At 48.5% G+C, this 25,908-nt stretch overlaps 1 protein-coding gene across 9 annotated transcripts in view; it reads left to right on the plus strand.

The window, feature by feature from the left end:
- Window positions 1–25,908, plus strand: part of LOC138250922 (major histocompatibility complex class I-related gene protein-like) — a 687,827-nt gene that overhangs the window by 308,089 nt on the left and 353,830 nt on the right. For 4 of the 9 annotated variants that reach the window (XM_069205605.1, XM_069205614.1, XM_069205608.1 and 1 more), the window contains 3 exons: window positions 3,966–4,016; window positions 8,442–8,492; window positions 11,275–11,325. The exons of 2 other annotated variants lie outside the window; for them this stretch is intronic. In XM_069205605.1, coding sequence (XP_069061706.1) covers window positions 3,966–4,016; window positions 8,442–8,492; window positions 11,275–11,325 — 153 coding nt within the window. The remainder of the gene's footprint in view (window positions 1–3,965; window positions 4,017–8,441; window positions 8,493–11,274; window positions 11,326–25,908) is intronic. 3 more of the 9 variants (XM_069205609.1, XM_069205612.1, XM_069205610.1) reach the window with 2 other exon arrangements.

Consider the following 25,908-nt stretch of genomic DNA (forward strand, 5'->3'; position numbering starts at 1 on the left):
CACTATATCATAAGAAAACACAATACTCAGAGTTACTAAAACTAAAGGTACTTTATTTTAGTGACAATATGCCAAAAATATCTCAGAGGATATACTCCCTTAGGAGGTAAGTAATATACACAAATTATATGCACACAAACCAAAATCAGGTAACAAACAGTTAGAAAAATAGTGCAAACAATGTAGAATCACAATAGAATGCAATAGGGAGAAATAGGCCTATGGGCAACACAGACCATATACTCCAAAAGTGGAATGCAAACCACGAATGGACCCCCGCCTAGTGTGGTGTGTAGAGGGTCGCAGGGAGTGTAAGAAAACACTAAGAGTGTCCAAGATACCCCACCCCAAGACCCCGAAAAGTAGGAGTAAAGTTACCCTACTACACCAGGAAGAGAGTAAAGTCGAGATAGGGGATTCTGCAAGGACAACAACTGACTGCAAAACACTGAAGACGGATTCCTGGACCTGAGGACCTGTAAAGTAAGGGGATCAAGTCCAAGAGTCACTCAAGTGTCCGGGGGGGGGCAGGAGCCCACTAAACCCCGGATGAAGGTACAAAAGGGCTGTTTCCGGGTGGAAGAAGCCGAAGATTCTGCAACAACAGAAGGTGCCAGGAACTTCTCCTTTGGTCAGAAGATGTCCCACAGCGTGCTGGAGGATGCAGAGTTGTTTCCACGCAGAAAGACCACAAACAGGCCTTGCTAGCTGCAAGAGTTGCGGTTGAGGATTTTGGGTGCTGCCAGGGCCCAGGAAGGACAAGGAGGTCGCCCCTTGGAGGAGGAGACAGAGGTGGCGCTCAGCAATACAGAGAGCCCAGGCAGAAGTAGGCAGCACCTGCAGAAGTACCCGAACAGGCACTTAGAAGATCTGAGGACAGCGGTCGACTCAGAGTCACAAAAGAGGGTCCCACGACGTCAGAGTCCAACTCAGCAAGTTGGGCAATGCAGGACGGAGTACTGGTGACCTGGGCTAGGCTGTGCACGAAGGAAGTCTTGCAAAAGTGCACAGAAACCTGAGCAGCTGCAGTTCACGCAGTACACAGGATTACTGTCTGGCGTGGGGAGGCAAGGACATACCTTCGCCAAATTTGGGCAGAAGGGACACTTGTACCCAGCTCCTTTGTTCTAGGGACCATGCTCGTCAGGATGAGAGGGGGCCCAGAGGACCGGTGATGCAGAAGTTTGGTGCCTGCGTTAGCAGGGGGTAGATTCCGTCGACCCACAGGAGATTTCTTCTTGGCTTCCAGTGCAGGGTGAAGGCAGACAGCCCTCAGAGCATGCACCACCAGGAAACAGTCGAGAAAGTCGGCAGGATGAGGCGCTCCAATGTTGCTGGAAGTCTTCTTGCTACTTTGTTGCGGTTATGCAGGCATCCTGGAGCAGGCAGCGGTCGATCCTTGGCAGAAGTCGAAGAGGGAAGTGCAGAGGAACTCTGGTGAGCTCTTGCATTTGTTATCTGGTGAGATACCCACAGGAGAGACTCTAAATAGCCCACAGAGCTACAGAGAAAGGTAAGCACCTATCAGGAGGGTTCTCTGACGTCACCTGCTGGCACTGGCCACTCAGAGCTGTCCATTGTGCCCTCACACCTCTGTATCCAAGATGGCAGAGGTCTGGGACACATTGGAGGAGCTCTGGGCACCTCCCCTGGGAGGTGCTGGTCAGGGGAGTGGTCACTCCCCTTTCCTTTGTCCAGTTTCGCGCCAGAGCAGGGCTGGGGGGAATCCCTGAACCAGTGTAGACTGGCTTATGCAAGGATGGCACCATCTGTGCCCTTCAAAGCATTTCCAGAGGCCAGGAGAGGCTACTCCTCCCAGGCCCTTCACACCTATATCCAAAGGGAGAGGGTGTAACACCCTCTCTCAGAGGAAATCCTTTGTTCTGCCTTCCTGGGACCAGGCTGCCCAGGCCCCAGGGGGGCAGAAACCTGTCTGAGGGGTTGCCAGCAGCGGTAGCTGCAGAGAAGACCACGGAAAGCTAGTTTGGCAGCACCCGGGCTCTATGCTGGAGACCCGGAGATGCATGGAATTGTCACCCCCAGTACCAGAATGGTATTGGGGGTGACAATTCCATGATCCTAGACATTTTACATGGCCATGTTTGGAGTTACCATTGTGAGGCTACATATAGGTATTGACCTATATGTAGTGCACGCGTGTAATGGTGTCCCCGCACTCACAACATCCGGGGAAATTGCCCTGAACAATGTGGGGTCACCTTGGCCAGTGCCAGGGTGCCCTCACACTAAGTAACTTTGCACCTAACCTTCACTAAGTGACAGTTAGACATATAGGTGACTTATAAGTTACTTATGTGCAGTGTAAAATGGCTGTGAAATAACATGGACGTTATTTCACTCAGGCTTCAGTGGCAGTCCTGTGTAAGAATTGTCTGAGCTCCCTATGGGTGGCAAAAGAAATGCTGCAGCCTATAGGGATCTCCTGGAACCTCAATACCCTGGGTACCTAGGTACCATATACAAGGGAATTATAAGGGTGTTCCAGTGTGCCAATGAGAATTGGTAAAATTAGTCACTAGCCTGCAGTGACAATTTTAAAAGCAGAGAGAGCATAAACACTGAGGTTCTGGTTAGCAGAGCCTCGGTGATACAGTTTGGCACCACACAGGGAACACATACAGGGCATACTTTATGAGCACTGGGGTCCTGACTAGCAGGATCCCAGTGACACATAGGCAAAAACAAACATACATATAGTAAAAATGGGGGTAACATGCCAGGCAAGATGGTACTTTCCTACACCTGTGAACAGAGTTGGAGCGCTATAGAAAGCAAAGTTTTGTTGTGGTCTGAGCACTGAAGATGCTGAGACAAAACATGTTTGGGACTTACATCTGGATTCGGCCAGACCACAGGCCCTTCAGATGGTTGATGCAGATGAGGGTTTAGGACATTGATACTCAAAGTGCAGCCCGGGGGCCGCATGCAACCCTCTTGACCTTTAAATGCGGCCCCCAGGTCAACAGCAGCACTGGGCCTTCATTTTTAAAGACATCTTGCAGCAAAAGTATAAAAATATACGGTCTCTTAACATGCAGAACCATTTTAACCTTAGTAAATCAGATTATATCAGCGCATTGAAATATATTATTTTAAAAGTGATCGTTTTCAAACATGAATTTAGAAGCATTCATTCTACCCCCAACCAGACATCAGTGCCAATAGTGAACTAACTTGTTCAGTAACAACTGGGGTAGCCTCAGTTCCTTTTATAGATGAATGCCCAGGATGTTGCGTAGTTCACCCCACCTTCAGCTGGGGGGGGTATGCTATGGACCTGTCAGCCTTAAGGTGGTCTTTACTCAAGCTTGTTGCGTTCACCACTCCTACTTTTGATGATCCCAATTTTGCTGGCCTGTGGACTCTAAACATTTTACCACTGCTAACCAGTTCTAAGGTTCTTGTAATTTCTCCCTAAAACATGGTAGAATTGGCTTACACCCATATGGCATATTTCATTTACTTTTAAGTCCCTATTAAAGTGACACTACCTCTTTCCTGGGCCTGTAAATGAAACGCTACTAGTGGGCCTGCAGCACTGATAATGCCGCCTGTTCAAGTAGCCCATTTAGCATGTGTCAGGTTTGCCATTGCGGCCTGTATGTGCAGTTTTAATCTGCCTTTTCGACCTGGCAAAAGAAACCTTTTGCCAGGCCCAGAGCTTCCTTTTTAATAGGCCATGGACAGCACAGAGGGTAGGGTGCAGTATATTTAAATAGTTGGACATGTGCTTTTAGGTTTTACGTATTCTGGAAGTGAAAAACGCTTACATTTGTTTTTCACTACAGCAAGGCCTACCTCTCCCATTCCATCCGAGGTCTTGCAAAGTACAGTATTGATATAGTGCTATGAATTAGCAGATATTAAGGCACAACAAGAATTCTGAATCTGTTTCAGCTGCTGTTACTTCTCATAATGAACCTTCTTCTTCGCTTTCTCTCTAGAGACCTATCCTGCTCTGACCGACCACCCAGATATCAGCACGAATGCTGCAGGTGAGAAACTCCAGCTTTCGCCTTATCTCAGACCAAACCAAAAAAAAAAGATTATCTGATCAAACAGCTCTTGGGAACGAGATCATGTGTACAAGTTAAAATGCTGGTAAAGCAGATATTTTGCCTGTGTCTAGATTAGTCCAAGATGTTCCCTTATTACACTTCCACCAGCCTCTGTTGGAATCAGGCTATTCCAAGACTCTTCGTGCTGCTTTATGTATTCAGCTTAATATACTACGATGGAACATTGTGTCTGCATTTGTTGAATTGTGTGATAAAACATTTTTATGGTCTGGCTTATAGTGGGTACCTTGTGGTACTTACACCTTGTGCCAGGTCCAGTTATCCCTTATTAGTAGATTAGAGGTGTTCTAGCAGCTTAGGCTGATAGAGGTAGCTATAGCAGAGCAGTTTAAGCTGAACTAGGAGACATGCAAAGCTCCTACTACACTAATTATATAGCACTATATCATAAGAAAACACAATACTCAGAGTTACTAAAACTAAAGGTACTTTATTTTAGTGACAATATGCCAAAAATATCTCAGAGGATATACTCCCTTAGGAGGTAAGTAATATACACAAATTATATGCACACAAACCAAAATCAGGTAACAAACAGTTAGAAAAATAGTGCAAACAATGTAGAATCACAATAGAATGCAATAGGGAGAAATAGGCCTATGGGCAACACAGACCATATACTCCAAAAGTGGAATGCAAACCACGAATGGACCCCCGCCTAGTGTGGTGTGTATAGGGTCGCAGGGAGTGTAAGAAAACACTAAGAGTGTCCAAGATACCCCACCCCAAGACCCCGAAAAGTAGGAGTAAAGTTACCCTACTACACCAGGAAGAGAGTAAAGTCGAGATAGGGGATTCTGCAAGGACAACAACTGACTGCAAAACACTGAAGACGGATTCCTGGACCTGAGGACCTGTAAAGTAAGGGGATCAAGTCCAAGAGTCACTCAAGTGTCCGGGGGGGGCAGGAGCCCACTAAACCCCGGATGAAGGTACAAAAGGGCTGTTTCCGGGTGGAAGAAGCCGAAGATTCTGCAACAACAGAAGGTGCCAGGAACTTCTCCTTTGGTCAGAAGATGTCCCACAGCGTGCTGGAGGATGCAGAGTTGTTTCCACGCAGAAAGACCACAAACAGGCCTTGCTAGCTGCAAGAGTTGCGGTTGAGGATTTTGGGTGCTGCCAGGGCCCAGGAAGGACAAGGAGGTCGCCCCTTGGAGGAGGAGACAGAGGTGGCGCTCAGCAATACAGAGAGCCCAGGCAGAAGTAGGCAGCACCTGCAGAAGTACCCGAACAGGCACTTAGAAGATCTGAGGACAGCGGTCGACTCAGAGTCACAAAAGAGGGTCCCACGACGTCAGAGTCCAACTCAGCAAGTTGGGCAATGCAGGACGGAGTACTGGTGACCTGGGCTAGGCTGTGCACGAAGGAAGTCTTGCAAAAGTGCACAGAAACCTGAGCAGCTGCAGTTCACGCAGTACACAGGATTACTGTCTGGCGTGGGGAGGCAAGGACATACCTTCGCCAAATTTGGACAGAAGGGACACTTGTACCCAGCTCCTTTGTTCTAGGGACCATGCTCGTCAGGATGAGAGGGGGCCCAGAGGACCGGTGATGCAGAAGTTTGGTGCCTGCGTTAGCAGGGGGTAGATTCCGTCGACCCACAGGAGATTTCTTCTTGGCTTCCAGTGCAGGGTGAAGGCAGACAGCCCTCAGAGCATGCACCACCAGGAAACAGTCGAGAAAGTCGGCAGGATGAGGCGCTCCAATGTTGCTGGAAGTCTTCTTGCTACTTTGTTGCGGTTATGCAGGCATCCTGGAGCAGGCAGCGGTCGATCCTTGGCAGAAGTCGAAGAGGGAAGTGCAGAGGAACTCTGGTGAGCTCTTGCATTTGTTATCTGGTGAGATACCCACAGGAGAGACTCTAAATAGCCCACAGAGCTACAGAGAAAGGTAAGCACCTATCAGGAGGGTTCTCTGACGTCACCTGCTGGCACTGGCCACTCAGAGCTGTCCATTGTGCCCTCACACCTCTGTATCCAAGATGGCAGAGGTCTGGGACACATTGGAGGAGCTCTGGGCACCTCCCCTGGGAGGTGCTGGTCAGGGGAGTGGTCACTCCCCTTTCCTTTGTCCAGTTTCGCGCCAGAGCAGGGCTGGGGGGAATCCCTGAACCAGTGTAGACTGGCTTATGCAAGGATGGCACCATCTGTGCCCTTCAAAGCATTTCCAGAGGCCAGGAGAGGCTACTCCTCCCAGGCCCTTCACACCTATATCCAAAGGGAGAGGGTGTAACACCCTCTCTCAGAGGAAATCCTTTGTTCTGCCTTCCTGGGACCAGGCTGCCCAGGCCCCAGGGGGGCAGAAACCTGTCTGAGGGGTTGCCAGCAGCGGTAGCTGCAGAGAAGACCACGGAAAGCTAGTTTGGCAGCACCCGGGCTCTATGCTGGAGACCCGGAGATGCATGGAATTGTCACCCCCAGTACCAGAATGGTATTGGGGGTGACAATTCCATGATCCTAGACATGTTACATGGCCATGTTTGGAGTTACCATTGTGAGGCTACATATAGGTATTGACCTATATGTAGTGCACGCGTGTAATGGTGTCCCCGCACTCACAACATCCGGGGAAATTGCCCTGAACAATGTGGGGTCACCTTGGCCAGTGCCAGGGTGCCCTCACACTAATTAACTTTGCACCTAACCTTCACTAAGTGACAGTTAGACATATAGGTGACTTATAAGTTACTTATGTGCAGTGTAAAATGGCTGTGAAATAACGTGGACGTTATTTCACTCAGGCTTCAGTGGCAGTCCTGTGTAAGAATTGTCTGAGCTCCCTAAGGGTGGCAAAAGAAATTCTGCAGCCTATAGGGATCTCCTGGAACCCCAATACCCTGGGTACCTAGGTACCATATACAAGGGAATTATAAGGGTGTTCCAGTGTGCCAATGAGAATTGGTAAAATTAGTCACTAGCCTGCAGTGACAGTTTTAAAAGCAGAGAGAGCATAAACACTGAGGTTCTGGTTAGCAGAGCCTCGGTGATACAGTTTGGCACCACACAGGGAACACATACAGGGCATACTTTATGAGCACTGGGGTCCTGACTAGCAGGATCCCAGTGACACATAGGCAAAAAAAAACATACATATAGTAAAAATGGGGGTAACATGCCAGGCAAGATGGTACTTTCCTACACCTGTGAACAGAGTTGGAGCGCTATAGAAAGCAAAGTTTTGTTGTGGTCTGAGCACTGAAGATGCTGAGACAAAACATGTTTGGGACTTACATCTGGATTCGGCCAGACCACAGGCCCTTCAGATGGTTGATGCAGATGAGGGTTTAGGACATTGATACTCAAAGTGCAGCCCGGGGGCCGCATGCAACCCTCTTGACCTTTACATGCGGCCCCCAGGTCAACAGAAGCACTGGGCCTTTATTTTTAAAGACATCTTGCAGCAAAAGTATAAAAATATACGGTCTCTTAACATGCAGAACCATTTTAACCTTAGTAAATCAGATTATATCAGCGCATTGAAATATATTATTTTAAAAGTGATCGTTTTCAAACATGAATTTAGAAGCATTCATTCTACCCCCAACCAGACATCAGTGCCAATAGTGAACTAACTTGTTCAGTAACAACTGGGGTAGCCTCAGTTCCTTTTATAGATGAACGCCCATGATGTTGCGTAGTTCACTCCACCTTCAGCTGGGGGGGTATGCTATAGACCTGTCAGCCTTAAGGTGGTCTTTACTCAAGCTTGTTGCGTTCACCACTCCTACTTTTGATGATCCCAATTTTGCTGGCCTGTGGACTCTAAACATTTTACCACTGCTAACCAGTTCTAAGGTTCTTGTAATTTCTCCCTAAAACATGGTAGAATTGGCTTACACCCATATGGCATATTTCATTTACTTTTAAGTCCCTATTAAAGTGACACTACCTCTTTCCTGGGCCTGTAAATGAAACGCTACTAGTGGGCCTGCAGCACTGATAATGCCGCCTGTTCAAGTAGCCCATTTAGCATGTGTCAGGTTTGCCATTGCGGCCTGTATGTGCAGTTTTAATCTGCCTTTTCGACCTGGCAAAAGAAACCTTTTGCCAGGCCCAGAGCTTCCTTTTTAATAGGCCATGGACAGCACAGAGGGTAGGGTGCAGTATATTTAAATAGTTGGACATGTGCTTTTAGGTTTTACGTATTCTGGAAGTGAAAAACGCTTACATTTGTTTTTCACTACAGCAAGGCCTACCTCTCCCATTCCATCCGAGGTCTTGCAAAGTACAGTATTGATATAGTGCTATGAATTAGCAGATATTAAGGCACAACAAGAATTCTGAATCTGTTTCAGCTGCTGTTACTTCTCATAATGAACCTTCTTCTTCGCTTTCTCTCTAGAGACCTATCCTGCTCTGACCGACCACCCAGATATCAGCACGAATGCTGCAGGTGAGAAACTCCAGCTTTCGCCTTATCTCATACCAAACCAAAAAAAAAAGATTATCTGATCAAACAGCTCTTGGGAACGAGATCATGTGTACAAGTTAAAATGCTGGTAAAGCAGATATTTTGCCTGTGTCTAGATTAGTCCAAGATGTTCCCTTATTACACTTCCACCAGCCTCTGTTGGAATCAGGCTATTCCAAGACTCTTCGTGCTGCTTTATGTATTCAGCTTAATATACTACGATGGAACATTGTGTCTGCATTTGTTGAATTGTGTGATAAAACATTTTTATGGTCTGGCTTATAGTGGGTACCTTGTGGTACTTACACCTTGTGCCAGGTCCAGTTATCCCTTATTAGTAGATTAGAGGTGTTCTAGCAGCTTAGGCTGATAGAGGTAGCTATAGCAGAGCAGTTTAAGCTGAACTAGGAGACATGCAAAGCTCCTACTATACCAATTATATAGCACTATATCATAAGAAAACACAATACTCAGAGTTACTAAAACTAAAGGTACTTTATTTTAGTGACAATATGCCAAAAATATCTCAGAGGATATACTCCCTTAGGAGGTAAGTAATATACAGAAATTATATGCACACAAACCAAAATCAGGTAACAAACAGTTAGAAAAATAGTGCAAACAATGTAGAATCACAATAGAATGCAATAGGGAGAAATAGGCCTACGGGCAACACAGACCATATACTCCAAAAGTGGAATGCAAACCACGAATGGACCCCCGCCTAGTGTGGTGTGTAGAGGGTCGCAGGGAGTGTAAGAAAACACTAAGGGTGTCCAAGATACCCCACCCCAAGACCCCGAAAAGTAGGAGTAAAGTTACCCTACTACACCAGGAAGAGAGTAAAGTCGAGATAGGGGATTCTACAAGGACAACAACTGACTGCAAAACACTGTAGACGGATTCCTGGACCTGAGGACCTGTAAAGTAAGGGGATCAAGTCCAAGAGTCATTCAAGTGTCCGGGGGGGGCAGGAGCCCACTAAACCCCGGATGAAGGTACAAAAGGGCTGTCTCCGGGTGGAAGAAGCAGAAGATTCTGCAACAACAGAAGGTGCCAGGAACTTCTCCTTTGGTCAGAAGATGTCCCACATCGTGCTGGAGGATGCAGAGTTGTTTCCACGCAGAAAGACCACAAACAGGCCTTGCTAGCTGCAAGAGTTGCGGTTGAGGATTTTGGGTGCTGCCAGGGCCCAGGAAGGACAAAGAGGTCGCCCCTTGGAGGAGGAGACAGAGGTGGCGCTCAGCAATACAGAGAGCCCAGGCAGAAGCAGGCAGCACCTGCAGAAGTACCCGAACAGGCACTTAGAAGATCTGAGGACAGCGGTCGACTCAGAGTCACAAAAGAGTGTCCCACGACGTCGGAGTCCAACTCAGCAAGTTGGGCAATGCAGGACGGAGTACTGGTGACCTGGGCTAGGCTGTGCACGAAGGAAGTCTTGCAAAAGTGCACAGAAACCTGAGCAGCTGCAGTTCACGCAGTACACAGGATTACTGTCTGGCGTGGGGAGGCAAGGACATACCTCCGCCAAATTTGGACAGAAGGGACACTTGTACCCAGCTCCTGTGTTCTAGGGACCACGCTCGTCAGGATGAGAGTGGACCCAGAGGACCGGTGATGCAGAAGTTTGGTGCCTGCGTTAGCAGGGGGTAGATTCCATCGACCCACAGGAGATTTCTTCTTGGCTTCCAGTGCAGGGTGAAGGCAGACAGCCCTCAGAGCATGCACCACCAGGAAACAGTCGAGAAAGTCGGCAGGATGAGGCGCTCCAATGTTGCTGGAAGTCTTCTTGCTACTTTGTTGCGGTTATGCAGGCATCCTGAAGCAGGCAGCGGTTCATCCTTGGCAGAAGTCGAAGAGGGAAGTGCAGAGGAACTCTGGTGAGCTCTTGCATTTGTTATCTGGTGAGATACCCACAGGAGAGACCCTAAATAGCCCACAGAGCTACAGAGAAAGGTAAGCACCTATCAGGAGGGTTCTCTGATGTCACCTGCTGGCACTGGCCACTCAGAGCTGTCCATTGTGCCCTCACACCTCTGTATCCAAGATGGCAGAGGTCTGGGACACACTGGAGGAGCTCTGGGCACCTCCCCTGGGAGGTGCTGGTCAGGGGAGTGGTCACTCCCCTTTCCTTTGTCCAGTTTCGCGCCAGAGCAGGGCTGGGGGGATCCCTGAACCAGTGTAGACTGGCTTATGCAAGGATGGCACCATCTGTGCCCTTCAAAGCATTTCCAGAGGCCAGGAGAGGCTACTCCTCCCAGGCCCTTCACACCTATATCCAAAGGGAGAGGGTGTAACACCCTCTCTCAGAGGAAATCCTTTGTTCTGCCTTCCTGGGACCAGGCTGCCCAGGGGGGCAGAAACCTGTCTGAGGGGTTGCCAGCAGCGGTAGCATGTGTCAGGTCTGCCATTGCGGCCTGTATGTGCAGTTTTAATCTGCCTTTTCGACCTGGCAAAAGAAACCTTTTGCTAGGCCCAGAGCTTCCTTTTTAATAGGCCATGGACAGCACAGAGGGTAGGGTGCAGTATATTTAAATAGTTGGACATGTGCTTTTAGGTTTTACTTATTCTGGAAGTGAAAAACACTTACATTTGTTTTTCACTACAGAAAGGCCTACCTCTCCCATTCCATCCGATGTCTTGCAAAGTACAGTATTGATGTAGTGCTATGAATTAGCAGATATTAAGGCACAACAAGAATTCTGAATCTGTTTCAGCTGCTGTTACTTCTCATAATGAACCTTCTTCTTTGCTTTCTCTCTAGAGACCTATCCTGCTCTGACCGACCACCCAGATATCAGCACGAATGCTGCAGGTGAGAAACTCCAGCTTTCGCCTTATCTCAGACCAAACCAAAATAAAAAGATTATCTGATCAAACAGCTCTTGGGAACGAGATCATGTGTACAAGTTAAAATGCTGGTAAAGCAGATATCTTGCCTGTGTCTAGATTAGTCTAAGATGTTCCCTTATTACACTTCCACCAGCCTCTGTTGGAATCAGGCTATTCCAAGACTCTTCGTGCTGCTCTATGTATTCAGCTTAATATACTACGATGGAACATTGTGTCTGCATTTGTTGAATTGTGTGATAAAACATTTTTATGGTCTGGCTTATAGTGGGTACCTTGTGGTACTTACACCTTGTGCCAGGTCCAGTTATCCCTTATTAGTAGATTAGAGGTGTTCTAGCAGCTTAGGCTGATAGAGGTAGCTATAGCAGAGCAGTTTAAGCTGAACTAGGAGACATGCAAAGCTCCTACTATACCAATTATATAGCACTATATCATAAGAAAACACAATACTCAGAGTTACTAAAACTAAAGGTACTTTATTTTAGTGACAATATGCCAAAAGTATCTCAGAGGATATACTCCCTTAGGAGGTAAGTAATATACACAAATTATATGCACACAAACCAAAATCAGGTAACAAACAGTTAGAAAAGTAGTGCAAACAATGTAGAATCACAATAGAATGCAATAGGGAGAAATAGGCCTACGGGCAACACAGACCATATACTCCAAAAGTGGAATGCGAACCACGAATGGACCCCCGCCTAATGTGGTGTGTAGAGGGTCGCTGGGAGTGTAAGAAAACACTAAGGGTGTCCAAGATACCCCACCCCAAGACCCCGAAAAGTAGGAGTAAAATTACCCTACTACACCAGGAAGAGAGTAAAGTCGAGATAGGGGATTCTGCAAGGACAACAACTGACTGCAAAACACTGAAGACGGATTCCTGGACCTGAGGACCTGTAAAGTAAGGGGATCAAGTCCAAGAGTCACTCAAGTGTCCGGGGTGGGGGCAGGAGCCCACTAAACCCCGGATGAAGGTACAAAAGGGCTGTCTCCGGGTGGAAGAAGCCGAAGATTCTGCAACAACAGAAGGTGCCAGGAACTTCTCCTTTGGTCAGAAGATGTCCCACAGCATGCTGGAGGATGCAGAGTTGTTTCCACGCTGAAAGACCACAAACAGGCCTTGCTAGCTGCAAGAGTTGCGGTTGAGGATTTTGGGTGCTGCCAGGGCCCAGGAAGGACAAGGAGGTCGCCCCTTGGAGGAGGAGACAGAGGTGGCGCTCAGCAATACAGAGAGCCCAGGCAGAAGCAGGCAGCACCTGCAGAAGTACCCGAACAGGCACTTAGAAGATCTGAGGACAGTGGTCGACTCAGAGTCACAAAAGAGGGTCCCACGACGTCGGAGTCCAACTCAGCAAGTTGGGCAATGCAGGACGGAGTGCTGGGGACGATCCTTGGCAGAAGTCGAAGAGGGAAGTGCAGAGGAACTCTGGTGAGCTCTTGCATTTGTTATCTGGTGAGATACCCAAAGAAGAGACCCTAAATAGCCCACAGAGGAGGATTGGCTACAGAGAAAGGTAAGCACCAATCAGGAGGGTTCTCTGACGTCACCTGCTGGCACTGGCTACTCAGAGCTGTCCATTGTGCCCTCACAACTCTGGCATTGTTGGTACAATCCCATGATCCCACGGGTCTGTAGCACAGACCCGGTTACTGCCAAACTGCCTTTTCAGGGGTTTCACTGTAGCTGCTGCCAACCCCTCTGACAGGTTTCTGCCCTCCTGGGGTCCAGCCAGGCTTGGCCCAGGAAGGCAGAACAAAGGACTTCCTCAGAGAGAGGGTGTTACACCCTCTCCCTTTGGAAAATGGTGTGAAGGCAGGGGAGGAGTAGCCTCCCCCAGCCTCTGGAAATGCTTTCATGGGCACACATGGTGCCCATTTCTGCATAAGCCAGTCTACACCGGTTCAGGGACCCCTCAGCCCTGCTCTGGCGCGAAACTGGACAAAGGAAAGGGGAGTGACCACTCCCCTGACCTGCACCTCCCCTGGGAGGTGCCCAGAGCTCCTCCAGTGTGCTCCAGACCTCTGCCATCTTGGAAACAGAGGTGCTGCTGGCACACTGGACTGCTCTGAGTGGCCAGTGCCAGCAGGTGACGTCAGAGACTCCTTCTGATAGGCTCCTTCAGGTGTTGCTAGCCTATCCTCTCTCCTAGGTAGCCAAACCCTCTTTTCTGGCTATTTAGGGTCTCTGCTTTGGGGATTTCCTTAGATAACGAATGCAAGAGCTCATCAGAGTTCCTCTGCATCTCTCTCTTCACCTTCTGCCAAGGAATCGACTGCTGACCGCGCTGGAAGCCTGCAAAACTGCAACAAAGTAGCGAAGACGGCTACTGCAACTCTGTAACGCTGATCCTGCCGCCTTCTCGACTGTTTTCCTGGTGGTGCATGCTGTGGGGGTAGTCTGCCTCCTCTCTGCACTAGAAGCTCCGAAGAAATCTCCCGTGGGTTGACGGAATCTTCCCCCTGCTACCGCAGGCACCAAAGAACTGCATCACCAGTACCCTGGGTCTCCTCTCAGCACGACGAGCGAGGTCCCTTGAATCCAGCAACTCTGTCCAAGTGACTCCCACAGTCCAGTGACTCTTCAGTCCAAGTTTGGTGGAGGTATGTCCTTGCCTCCCCACGCCAGACTGCATTGCTGGGAACCGCGACTTTTGCAGCTACTCCGGCCTCTGTGCACTTCCGGCGGAAATCCTTTGTGCACAGCCAAGCCTGGGTCCACGGCACTCTAACCTGCATTGCACGACCTCCTGAGTTGTCCTCCGGCAGCGTGGGACTCCTTTGTGCAACTTCGGGTGAGCACCGTTTCACTCCTCTTTGTAGTGCCTGTACCGGCACTTCTGCGGGTGCTGCCTGCTTCTGAGAGGGCTCTTCATCCTGCTGGGAGCCCCCTCTGTCCTCTGACGCAATTGGCGACTTCCTGGTCCCTTCTGGGCCACAGCAGCATCCAAAAACACTAACCACACGACTTGCAGCTAGCAAGGCTTGTTTGCGGTCTTTCTTCAGGAAAACACTTCTGCACAACTCTCCACGGCGTGGGGCATCCATCCTCCAAAGAGGAAGTTTCTAGCCCTTGTCGTTCCTGCAGAATCCTCAGCTTCTACTGTCCAGTAGCAGCTTCTTTGCACCCACAGCTGGCATTTCCTGGGCATCTACCCATCTCCGACTTGCTTGTGACTTTTGGACTTGGTCCCCTTGTTCCACAGGTACCCTCGTTTGGAAATCCATCATTGTTGCATTGCTGATTTGTGTCTTTCCTGCAGAATTCCCCTATCACGACTTCTGTGCTCTTTGGGAAACTTTAGTGCACTTTGCACTCACTTTTCAAGGTCTTGGGGTGGGCTATTTTTCTAACCCTCACTGTTTTCTTACAGTCCCAGCGACCCTCTACAAGGTCACATAGGTTTGGGGTCCATTCGTGGTTTGCATTCCACTTTTGGAGTATATGGTTTGTGTTGCCCCTATCCCTATGTGTCCCCATTGCATCCTATTGTAACTATACATTGTTTGCACTGTTTTCTAATACTATACTGCATATTTTTGGTATTGTGTACATATATCTTGTGTATATTTGCTATCCTCATACTGAGGGTACTCACTGAGATACTTTGGCATATTGTCATAAAAATAAAGTACCTTTATTTTTAGTATATCTGTGTATTTTGTTTTCTTATGATATTGTGCATATGACACTAGTGGTACTGTAGGAGCTTCACTCGTCTCCTAGTTCAGCCTAAGCTGCTCTGTTAAGCTACCATTATCTATCAGCCTAAGCTGCTAGACACCCTATACACTAATAAGGGATAACTGGGCCTGGTGCAAGGTGTAAGTACCCCTTGGTACTCACTACAAGCCAGTCCAGCCTCCTACATTGGTTGTGCAGTGGTGGGATAAGTGCTTTGGAACTACTTACCACTTTTGTCATTGTACTTTTCATAAGAGAAAAATATGCAAAACAAGTTCAGTGTATGTACACCTAACCAAAACGTTTTGCATTTCTTTTCTCACTTCTTTTTTAAAGTGCTGAAAAGTACCTCTAACTTTCTAAAAAGTTCTTAAAAAGTTTAAAACGTTTTTTTCTGTCTTTCCAAAAGTTCTGAAAAACTTTTTTCTCACTTTTTCTATCACTTAAACACTTTCTAAAATGTCTGGCACAGGCCAAACTGTTGATCTGTCCAAACTTGCTTATGATAACCTTAGCTGGAAAGAAGCAAGGAGTCTCTGCATAGAAAGAGGTTTAAGTGGAAGGAAGAATCCCTCTAGAGAACTGTTGGTAAATATGCTTGTTGAACAGGATAAGGCCAGAGCTGGCACCCCTGTTGAAAAGTTAGCTGATGGTTCCCACTCTGATTCTGGGGCACCCCTAGCAAAAGAGGTGGGAGGGAAACTTCCAAGCCTGCCCCCTAGCAAGCCACCTAGCATAGCTGGTACTGATGTAGAGTCACACAATACTGATAGTGTGGTCTCACATCACAGTAAGAGTATCCCTTCTCATCATAGTAGAAGTGCTGTTTCTGTTAGTCAAGCTATTAGGGTGCCTTCTGTTAGGGCCAGGTCTCCTTCTGTTCTATCTCTGCATACTTCTGTCTCTAGACATGCCTCACCCACCCACCCTGATGACAGAGTGTTAGAAAGAGAGCTCAATAGATTGAGGGTGGAACAAACCAGACTGAAGCTCAAGAAGCAACAGCTGGATTTGGATAGGCAGTCCTTAGAGGTGGAAAGGGAAAGACAGAAATTGGGTTTAGAAACCCATGGTGGCAGCAGCAGTATTCCCCATAGTCATCCTGCAAAAGAGCATGATTCCAGGAATCTGCACAAGATAGTTCCCCCTTATAAGGAGGGGGATGACATTAACAAGTGGTTTGCTGCACTTGAGAGGGCCTGTGTTGTACAGGATGTCCCTCAAAGGCAGTGGGCTGCTATCCTATGGCTATCATTTAGTGGAAAGGGTAGGGATAGGCTCCTTACTGTGAAAGAAAGTGATGCCAATAATTTTGCAGTTCTTAAGAATGCACTCCTAGATGGTTATGGCTTAACCTCTGAACAGTACAGGATGAAGTTCAGAGAAACCAAAAAGGAGTCTTCACAAGACTGGGTAGACTTTGATGACCATTCAGTGAAGGCCTTGGAGGTGTGGTTACATGGCAGTAAAGTTACTGATTATGAAAGCCTGTATAACTTAATCCTGAGAGAGCATATACTTAATAACTGTGTGTCTGATTTGTTGCACCAGTACCTGGTGGACTCTGATCTGACCTCTCCCCAAGAATTGGGAAAGAAGGCAGACAAATGGGTCAGAACAAGGGTGAACAGAAAGGTTCATACAGGGGGTGACAAAGATGGCAACAAGAAGAAGGATGGTAAGTCTTCTGACAAGGGTGGGGACAAATCTAAAAATGAGTCTTCATCAGGCCCACAAAAACACTCTGGTGGGGGTGGTGGGTCCAAATCCTCTTCAAATCAAAACAAAGAAAAGAAACCATGGTGCTATTTATGTAAAATAAAAGGCCATTGGACAACAGATCCCAGGTGTCCAAAGAAAAGCACCAAGCCTCCTACCACTACAACCCCTACTGCTACACCTAGTGTCCCTACTAATAGCAGTGGTGGTGGGAGCAAACCTACTAATAGCCAATCCAAGGGAGTAGCTGGGCTCACTTTTGGTAACTTAGTTGGGGTTGGTCTTGTTAGGGAGACCACAGAGGCTGTGTTAGTCTCTGAGGGGGCTATTGATTTAGCCACCTTAGTTGCTTGTCCCCTTAACATGGATAAGTACAAGCAACTACCCCTAATAAATGGTGTTGAGGTTCAAGCCTACAGGGACACTGGTGCCAGTGTTACAATGGTAATAGAGAAACTGGTTCACCCTGAACAACACCTACTTGGTCACCGGTACCAAGTAACCGATGCTCACAACAACACACTTAGCCACCCCATGGCTGTTGTAAATCTCAACTGGGGGGGGTTACTGGTCCAAAGAAAGTTGTGGTTGCCTCAGATTTACCTGTAGACTGTCTACTTGGAAATGATTTAGAGACATCAGTTTGGTCAGATGTGGAGTTGGAGGCCCATGCAGCAATGCTGGGCATTCCAGGGCATATTTTTGCTTTGACAAGGGCTCAGGCCAAAAAGCAAAAAGGACAGGGTGACTTGGATCCTGGAAGAATGGACCAAGTGCTCCCTAAAGCTAGGGCTAGTAGAAGTAAAGCACTACCTACTATCCCTCCCTCTACAGTGGATTCTTATTCTGAGGAAGAAGAATTTCCACCCTGTGCAGAACCTACACCAGAAGAGCTGGAAGCAGACACTGCTGAGCTTTTGGGTGAAGGGGGGCCTGCCAGAGAGGAGCTGAGTGTGGCACAGCAAACCTGTCCCACAATAGAGGGTCTAAGACAGCAAGCTGTCAAACAAGCAAATGGGGATGTCAGTGACTCTCACAGAGTTTACTGGGAGGACAATCTTCTGTACACTGAAGCAAGGGATCCAAAACCTGGAGCTGCCAGGAGATTGGTGATTCCTCAGGAGTACAGAAAGGTCCTCCTAACTCTAGCCCACGACATTCCCTTAGCTGGACATTTGGGGCAAATAAAAACTTGGGACAGGCTTGTTCCCTTGTTTCATTGGCCTAGAATGTCAGAGGACACAAAGGAATTTTGTAAGTCCTGTGAAACCTGTCAAGCCAGTGGCAAGACAGGTGGCACTCCAAAGGCACCCCTTATTCCACTGCCTGTGGTTGGGGTTCCCTTCGAAAGGGTAGGGGTTGACATAGTTGGCCCCCTTGACCCTCCTACTGCTTCAGGCAATAGGTTTATCTTGGTGGTAGTGGACCATGCCACCAGATATCCTGAAGCAATTCCTCTAAGGAGCACTACAGCTCCTGCAGTGGCAAAGGCCCTCCTGGGAATCTTTTCCAAGGTGGGCTTCCCAAAAGAGGTGGTATCAATCAGGGGAAGCAATTTTATGTCTGCTTACTTAAAGGCCATGTGGAAGGAGTGTGGTGTTACATACAAGTTCACCACACCCTATCATCCACAAACAAATGGACTGGTGGAGAGATTTAACAAAACTCTCAAAGGCATGATTATGGGACTCCCTGAAAAACTCCGCAGGAGATGGGATATCCTTTTACCATGCCTCCTTTTTGCTCACAGGGAGGTACCCCAGAAAGGAGTGGGCTTCAGCCCCTTTGAACTCCTATTTGGGCACCCTGTGAGAGGTCCTCTAACACTTGTTAAGGAGGGTTGGGAACAACCTTTAAAAGCTCCAAAGCAAGACATAGGCCCTCATTCTGACCTTGGCGGGCGGCGGAGGCCGACCGCCAAAGTCCCGCCGTCAGGTTACCGTTCCGCGGTCGAAAGACCGCGGCGGTAATTCTGACTTTCCCGCTGGGCTGGCGGGCGGTCGCCTTCAGACCGCCAGCCAGCCCAGCGGGAAAGAGGCTTCCACGATGAAGCCGGCTCGGAATCGAGCCGGCGGAGTGGAAGCTGTGCGACGGGTGCAGTTGCACCCGTCGCGTATTTCACTGTCTGCGCAGCAGACAGTGAAATACATTTAGGGGCCCTCTTACGGGGGCCCCTGCAATGCCCATGCCAGTGGCATGGGCACTGCAGGGGCCCCCAGGGGCCCCGCGACCCCCCCTACCGCCATCCGGATCTCGGCGGTCCGACCGCCGGGATCTGGATGGCGGTAGGGGGGGTCGGAATCCCCGCGGCGGTGCAGCAAGCTGCGCCGCCGCGGAGGATTCAATGGGGCCGCGGTATACTGGCGGGACCCCGCCAGTGGTGCCGGTCCGACCGCGGCTTTACCGCCGCGGTCGGAATCCCCATTGGAGCACCGCCGGCCTGTCGGCGGTGCTCCCGCGGTCCTCCGCCCTGGCGGTCAAAGACCGCCAGGGTCAGAATGACCACCATAGTGTACTATGTACTTGGCCTCAGATCAAGGATGGCTGAGTACATGAAAAAGGCCAGTAAAAACCTTCAGGCCAGCCAAGAGCTCCAAAAGCAATGGCATGACCAGAAGGCTTTTTTGGTTCAGTACCAACCAGGGCAGAACGTGTGGGTCTTGGAACCTGTGGCCCCAGGAGCACTCCAAGATAAATGGAGTGGACCCCACACAATTGTTGAGAAAAGGGTGAAGTCACCTACTTAGTTGACTTAGGCACTGCCAGGAGTCCCCTTAGGGTGCTCCATGTCAATCGCCTGAAACCCTACTATGACAGGGCTGATCTCACCCTGCTCATGGCAACAGATGAGGGACAGGAAGAAGAGAGTGACCCTCTCCCTGATCTCTTCTCTTCCACAGAACAAGATGCTCTAGTTGAAGGTGTAGTACTGGCAGAATGTCTTACTGCTGAGCAGAAAGACCACTGCATAAATCTCCTGGGTCAGTTTTCTAAACTCTTCTCTACTGTGCCAGGCACCACTTCTTGGTGTGAGCACACTATAGATACTGGAGACAGCTTGCCTGTCAAAAGTAACATCTATAGGCAGCCTGACCATGTCAGAGACTGCATAAAACAAGAGGTGCAGAAAATGTTAGAACTGGGAGTGGTTGAGCACTCTGAAAGTCCATGGGCCTCTCCTGTGGTACTTGTACCAAAACCTCATTCCAAAGATGGCAAGAAGGAAATGCGGTTTTGTGTAGACTACAGAGGTCTCAACCAAGTAACCAAAACTGATGCTCACCCTATACCCAGGGCAGATGAGCTCATAGATACACTGGCATCTGCCAAGTATCTAAGCACTTTTGACTTGACTGCAGGGTATTGGCAGATCAAATTATCAGAAGATGCAAAAGCAAAAACTGCATTTTCAACCATTGGAGGCCATTACCAATTCACAGTAATGCCTTTTGGATTGAAAAATGCACCTGCCACTTTTCAAAGGTTGGTGAATACAGTCCTGCAAGGGCTGGAGGCTTTTAGTGCAGCATATCTGGACGATATAGCTGTCTTTAGCTCCAGTTGGGATGATCACCTGGTCCACCTATGGAAAGTTTTGGAGGCCCTGCAAAAGGCAGGCCTCACTATCAAGGCATCAAAGTGCCAGATAGGGCAGGGGAAGGTGGTTTATCTGGGACACCTGGTAGGTGGAGAACAGATTGCACCACTGCAGGGGAAAATCCAAACTATTATAGATTGGGTTCCCCCTACTACTCAGACTCAGGTGAGAGCCTTTTTAGGCCTCACTGGGTACTATAGGAGGTTCATAAAGAACTATGGCTCCATTGCAGCCCCTCTTAATGACCTCACTTCAAAGAAAATGCCTAAGAAGGTAATGTGGACAGCTAGCTGTCAGAAAGCTTTTGAGGAGCTGAAGCAGGCCATGTACTCTGCACTTGTCCTGAAAAGCCCCTGTTACTCCAAGAAATTCATTGTCCAAACTGATGCATCTGAATTAGGGATAGGGGCAGTCCTTTCACAACTTAATTCTGAGGGCCAGGATCAACCTGTTGCTTTTATCAGCAGGAGGTTAACCCCTAGAGAAAAGCGTTGGTCTGCCATAGAGAGGGAGGCCTTTGCTGTGGTCTGGGCACTGAAGAAGTTGAGGCCATACCTATTTGGCACTCACTTCATTGTTCAGACAGACCACAAACCTCTACTTTGGCTAAAACAAATGAAAGGTGAAAATCCTAAATTGTTGAGGTGGTCTATATCCCTACAGGGAATGGACTATACAGTGGAACATAGACCTGGGAGTACCCACTCCAATGAAGATGGACTCTCCAGATATTTCCACTTAGACAATGAAGACTCATCAGGTCATGGCTAGTCTTATTGTCCTTCGTTTGGGGGGGGGGGGTGTTGTGTAGGAAAGTACCGTCTTGCCTGGCATGTTACCCCCATATTTCACTGTATATATGTTGTTTTAGTTGTATGTGTCACTGGGACCCTGCCAGCCAGGGCCCCAGTGCTCATAAGTGTGCCCTGTATGTGTTACCTGTGTTATGACTAACTGTCTCACTGAGGCTCTGCTAATCAGAACCTCAGTGGTTATGCTCTCTCATTACTTTCAAATTTTCACTAACAGGCTAGTGACCAATTTTACCAATTTACATTGGCATACTGGAACACCCTTATAATTCCCTAGTATATGGTACTGAGGTACCCAGGGTATTGAGGTTCCAGGAGATCCCTATGGGCTGCAGCATTTCTTTTGCCACCCATAGGGAGCTCTGACAATTCTTACACAGGCCTGCCACTGCAGCCTGAGTGAAATAACGTCCACGTTATTTCACAGCCATTTTACACTGCACTTAAGTAACTTATAAGTCACCTATATGTCTAACCTTTACCTGGTAAAGGTTGGGTGCTAAGTTACATAGTGTGTGGGCACCCTGGCACTAGCCAAGGTGCCCCCACATTGTTCAGGGCCAATTCCCCGGACTTTGTGAGTGCGGGGACACCATTACATGTGTGCACTACATATAGGTCACTACCTATGTGTAGCTTCACAATGGTAACTCCGAATATGGCCATGTAACATGTCTAAGATCATGGAATTGCCCCCTCTATGCCATCCTGGCATTGTTGGTACAATCCCATGATCCCACGGGTCTGTAGCACAGACCCAGGTACTGCCAAACTGCCTTTTCAGGGGTTTCACTGCAGCTGCTGCTGCTGCCAACCCCTCAGACAGGTTTCTGCCCTCCTGGGGTCCAGCCAGGCTTGGCCCAGGAAGGCAGAACAAAGGACTTCCTCAGAGAGAGGGTGTTACACCCTCTCCCTTTGGAAAATGGTGTGAAGGCAGGGGAGGAGTAGCCTCCCCCAGCCTCTGGAAATGCTTTCATGGGCACACATGGTGCCCATTTCTGCATAAGCCAGTCTACACCGGTTCAGGGACCCCTCAGCCCTGCTCTGGCGCGAAACTGGACAAAGGAAAGGGGAGTGACCACTCCCCTGACCTGCACCTCCCCTGGGAGGTGCCCAGAGCTCCTCCAGTGTGCTCCAGACCTCTGCCATCTTGGAAACAGAGGTGCTGCTGGCACACTGGACTGATCTGAGTGGCCAGTGCCAGCAGGTGACGTCAGAGACTCCTTCTGATAAGCTCCTTCAGGTGTTGCTAGCCTATCCTCTCTCCTAGGTAGCCAAACCCTCTTTTCTGGCTATTTAGGGTCTCTGCTTTGGGGATTTCCCTAGATAACGAATGCAAGAGCTCATCAGAGTTCCTCTGCATCTCTCTCTTCACCTTCTGCCAAGGAATCGACTGCTGACCGTGCTGGAAGCCTGCAAAACTGCAACAAAGTAGCGAAGACGGCTACTGCAACTCTGTAACGCTGATCCTGCCGCCTTCTCAACTGTTTTCCTGGTGGTGCATGCTGTGGGGGAAGTCTGCCTCCTCTCTGCACTAGAAGCTCCGAAGAAATCTCCCGTGGGTTGACGGAATCTTTCCCCTGCTACCGCAGGCACCAAAGAACTGCATCACCGGTACCCTGGGTCTCCTCTCAGCACGACGAGCGAGGTCCCTTGAATCCAGCAACTCTGTCCAAGTGACTCCCACAGTCCAGTGACTCTTCAGTCCAAGTTTGGTGGAGGTAAGTCCTTGCCTCCCCACGCCAGACTGCATTGCTGGGAACCGCGACTTTTGCAGCTACTCCGGCCTCTGTGCACTTCCGGCAGAAATCCTTTGTGCACAGCCAAGCCTGGGTCCACGGCACTCTAACCTGCATTGCACGACCTCCTGAGTTGTCCTCCGGCGGCGTGGGACTCCTTTGTGCAACTTCGGGTGAGCACCATTTCACTCCTCTTTCTAGTGCCTGTTCCGGCACTTCTGCGGGTGCTGCCTGCTTCTGAGAGGGCTCCTCGTCCTGCTGGGAGCCCCCTCTGTCCTCTGACGCAATTGGCGACATCCTGGTCCTTCCTGGGCCACAGCAGCATCCAAAAACACTAACTGCACGACTTGCAGCTAGCAAGGCTTGTTTGTGGTCTTTCTTCAGGAAAACACTTCTGCACGACTCTCCACGGCGTGGGACATCCATCCTCCAAAGGGGAAGTTTCTAGCCCTTGTCGTTCCTGCAGAATCTTCAGCTTCTTCTGTCCAGTAGCAGCTTCTTTGCACCCACAGCTGGCATTTCCTGGGCATCTGCCCATCTCCGACTTGCTTGTGACTTTTGGACTTGGTCCCCTTGTTCCACTGGTACCCTGGTTTGGAAATCCATAGTTGTTGCATTGCTGATTTGTGTCTTTCCTGCAGAATTCCCCTATCACGACTTCTGTGCTCTTTGGGAAACTTTAGTGCACTTTGCACTCACTTTTCAGGGTCTTGGGGTGGGCTAAAAAAACAGATGTCAGAGCACTCATGATATCAAATTAGAAGTAAGTTCAAATGTCCAATCTCCTTGGTGAAAGTACGACAAACTCGTGTTTGTCTCAGAGTCCAGTTTAATTCATAGTGTTCTATTGTGCTCCACAAGAACAGCCAACACGTGTTTCATCCTCTGAGAAGTTTCTCTCTTGAGGACTTCATCAGGGCTTCATTATAATTGGATTAAGAAGTTGAGAAATACTCAATAATTAAGTGAAAAGTCTTAATGTCATATAATCAGTCCAAAACAATTCTTATAACGAGATAGTCTCCGTCTGTATCTCTCGGTTGGTATCTAAATTCTATTTGGGTTCGGGAAACCGCCGCGTGGTCCGATACACTCTGCAGCGTTTCCGTATCTTAGAACAGCATTGTATCAGATACAATGCTGTTCTAAGATACGGAAACGCTGCAGAGTGTATCGGACCACGCGGCGGTTTCCCGAACCCAAATGTGCATATGACACTAGTGGTACTGTAGGAGCTTCACTCGTCTCCTAGTTCAGCCTAAGCTGCTCTGCCAAGCTACCATTATCTATCAGCCTAAGCTGCTAGACACCCTATACACTAATAAGGGATACCTGGACCTGGTGCAAGGTGTAAGTACCTCTTGGTACTCACTACAAGCCAGTCCAGCCTCCTACAGTGTGCCTACAGTGTGCCAATGAGAATTGGTGAAATAAGTCACTAGCTTGCAGTGACAATTTTAAAAGCAGAGAGTGCATAAACACTGAGATTCTGGTTAGCAAAGCCTCAGTGATACATTTAGGCGCCACACAGGGAACACATACAGGACATACTTTATGAGCACTGGGGTCCTGACTAGCAGGATCCCAGTGACACATAGGCAAAAAGAAGGGACAATAAGGCTAACCTTGCCCAGATGAGTCTTCATTGTCTAAGTGGAAATATCTGGAGAGTTCATCTGCATTGGAGTGGGTACTCCCAGGTCTATGTTCCACTGTATAGTCCATTCCCTGTAGGGATATAGACCACCTCAACAATTTAGGATTTTCACCTTTCATTTGTTTTAGCCAAAGTAGAGGTTTGTGGTCTGTCTGAACAATGAAGTGAGTGCCAAACAGGTATGGCCTCAACTTCTTCAGTGCCCAGACCACAGCAAAGGCCTCCCTCTCTATGGCAGACCAACACTTTTCTCTAGGGGTCAACCTCCTGCTGATAAAAGCAACAGGTTGATCCTGGCACTCAGTATTCAGCTGTGGTAGCACTGCCCCAACCCCTAATTCAGAAGCATCAGTCTGGACTATGGATTTCTTGCAGTAGCAAGGGCTTTTTAGGACAGGTGCAGAGCACATGGCCTGTTTGAGCTCATCATAAGCTTTTTGACTGCTAGTTGTCCACAATACCTTCTTAGGCATCTTTTTGATAGTGAGATCATTAAGAGGGGCTGCTATGGAGCCATAATTCTTGATGAATCTCCTATAGTACCCTGTGAGACCTTAAAAGGCCCTCACCTGGGTTTGAGTTGTAGGGCAGCCCAGTCCATAATAGTCTGGATCTTCTCCTGTAATAGCGCAATCTGTTCCCCACCATCCAGGTGGCCCAGATAAACCACTTTCCCCTGCCCTATCTGCCACTTTGAGGCCTTGACAATGAGGCCTGCCTTTTGCAGGGCCTCCAAAACTTTCCATAGGTGGACCAGGTGATCATCCCAGGTTGAGCTAAAGACAGCTATATCATCTAGATATGCTGCACTAAAAGCTTCTAACCCTTGCAGGACTGTGTTCACCAACCTTTGAAAAGTGGCAGGTGCATTTTTCAAACCAAAAGGCATTACTGTGAATTGATAGTGCCCTCAAATGGTTGAAAATGCAGTCTTTCATTTAGCATCTTCTGATAACCTAATCTGCCAATACCCTGCAGTTAGATCAAAAGTGCTTAGATACTTGGCAGAAGCCAGTGTATCTATGAGCTCATCTGCCCTGAGTATAGTGTGATCATCTGTCTTGGTTACTTGGTTGAGCCCCCTATAATCAACACAAAACCTAATTTCTCTGTTTCCATCCTTACTGTGAGGTTTAGGGACAAGCACCTACGGGCTTTCTGAAGGCTCAATCACTCCTAAGTCCAGCGTTTTCTGAACCTCTTGTTTAATGCAGTCCCTGACATGGTCAGGCTGCCTATAAATCTTACTTTTGACAGGTAACCTGTCTCCAGTATCAGTTGTATGTTCACACCAAGTAGTGGTACCTGGTATCAGTGAAAAGAGTTCAGAAA

The sequence above is a fragment of the Pleurodeles waltl genome, chromosome 1_2 (genome assembly GCF_031143425.1).
Source record: "Pleurodeles waltl isolate 20211129_DDA chromosome 1_2, aPleWal1.hap1.20221129, whole genome shotgun sequence".
Lineage (NCBI taxonomy): Eukaryota > Metazoa > Chordata > Amphibia > Caudata > Salamandridae > Pleurodeles > Pleurodeles waltl.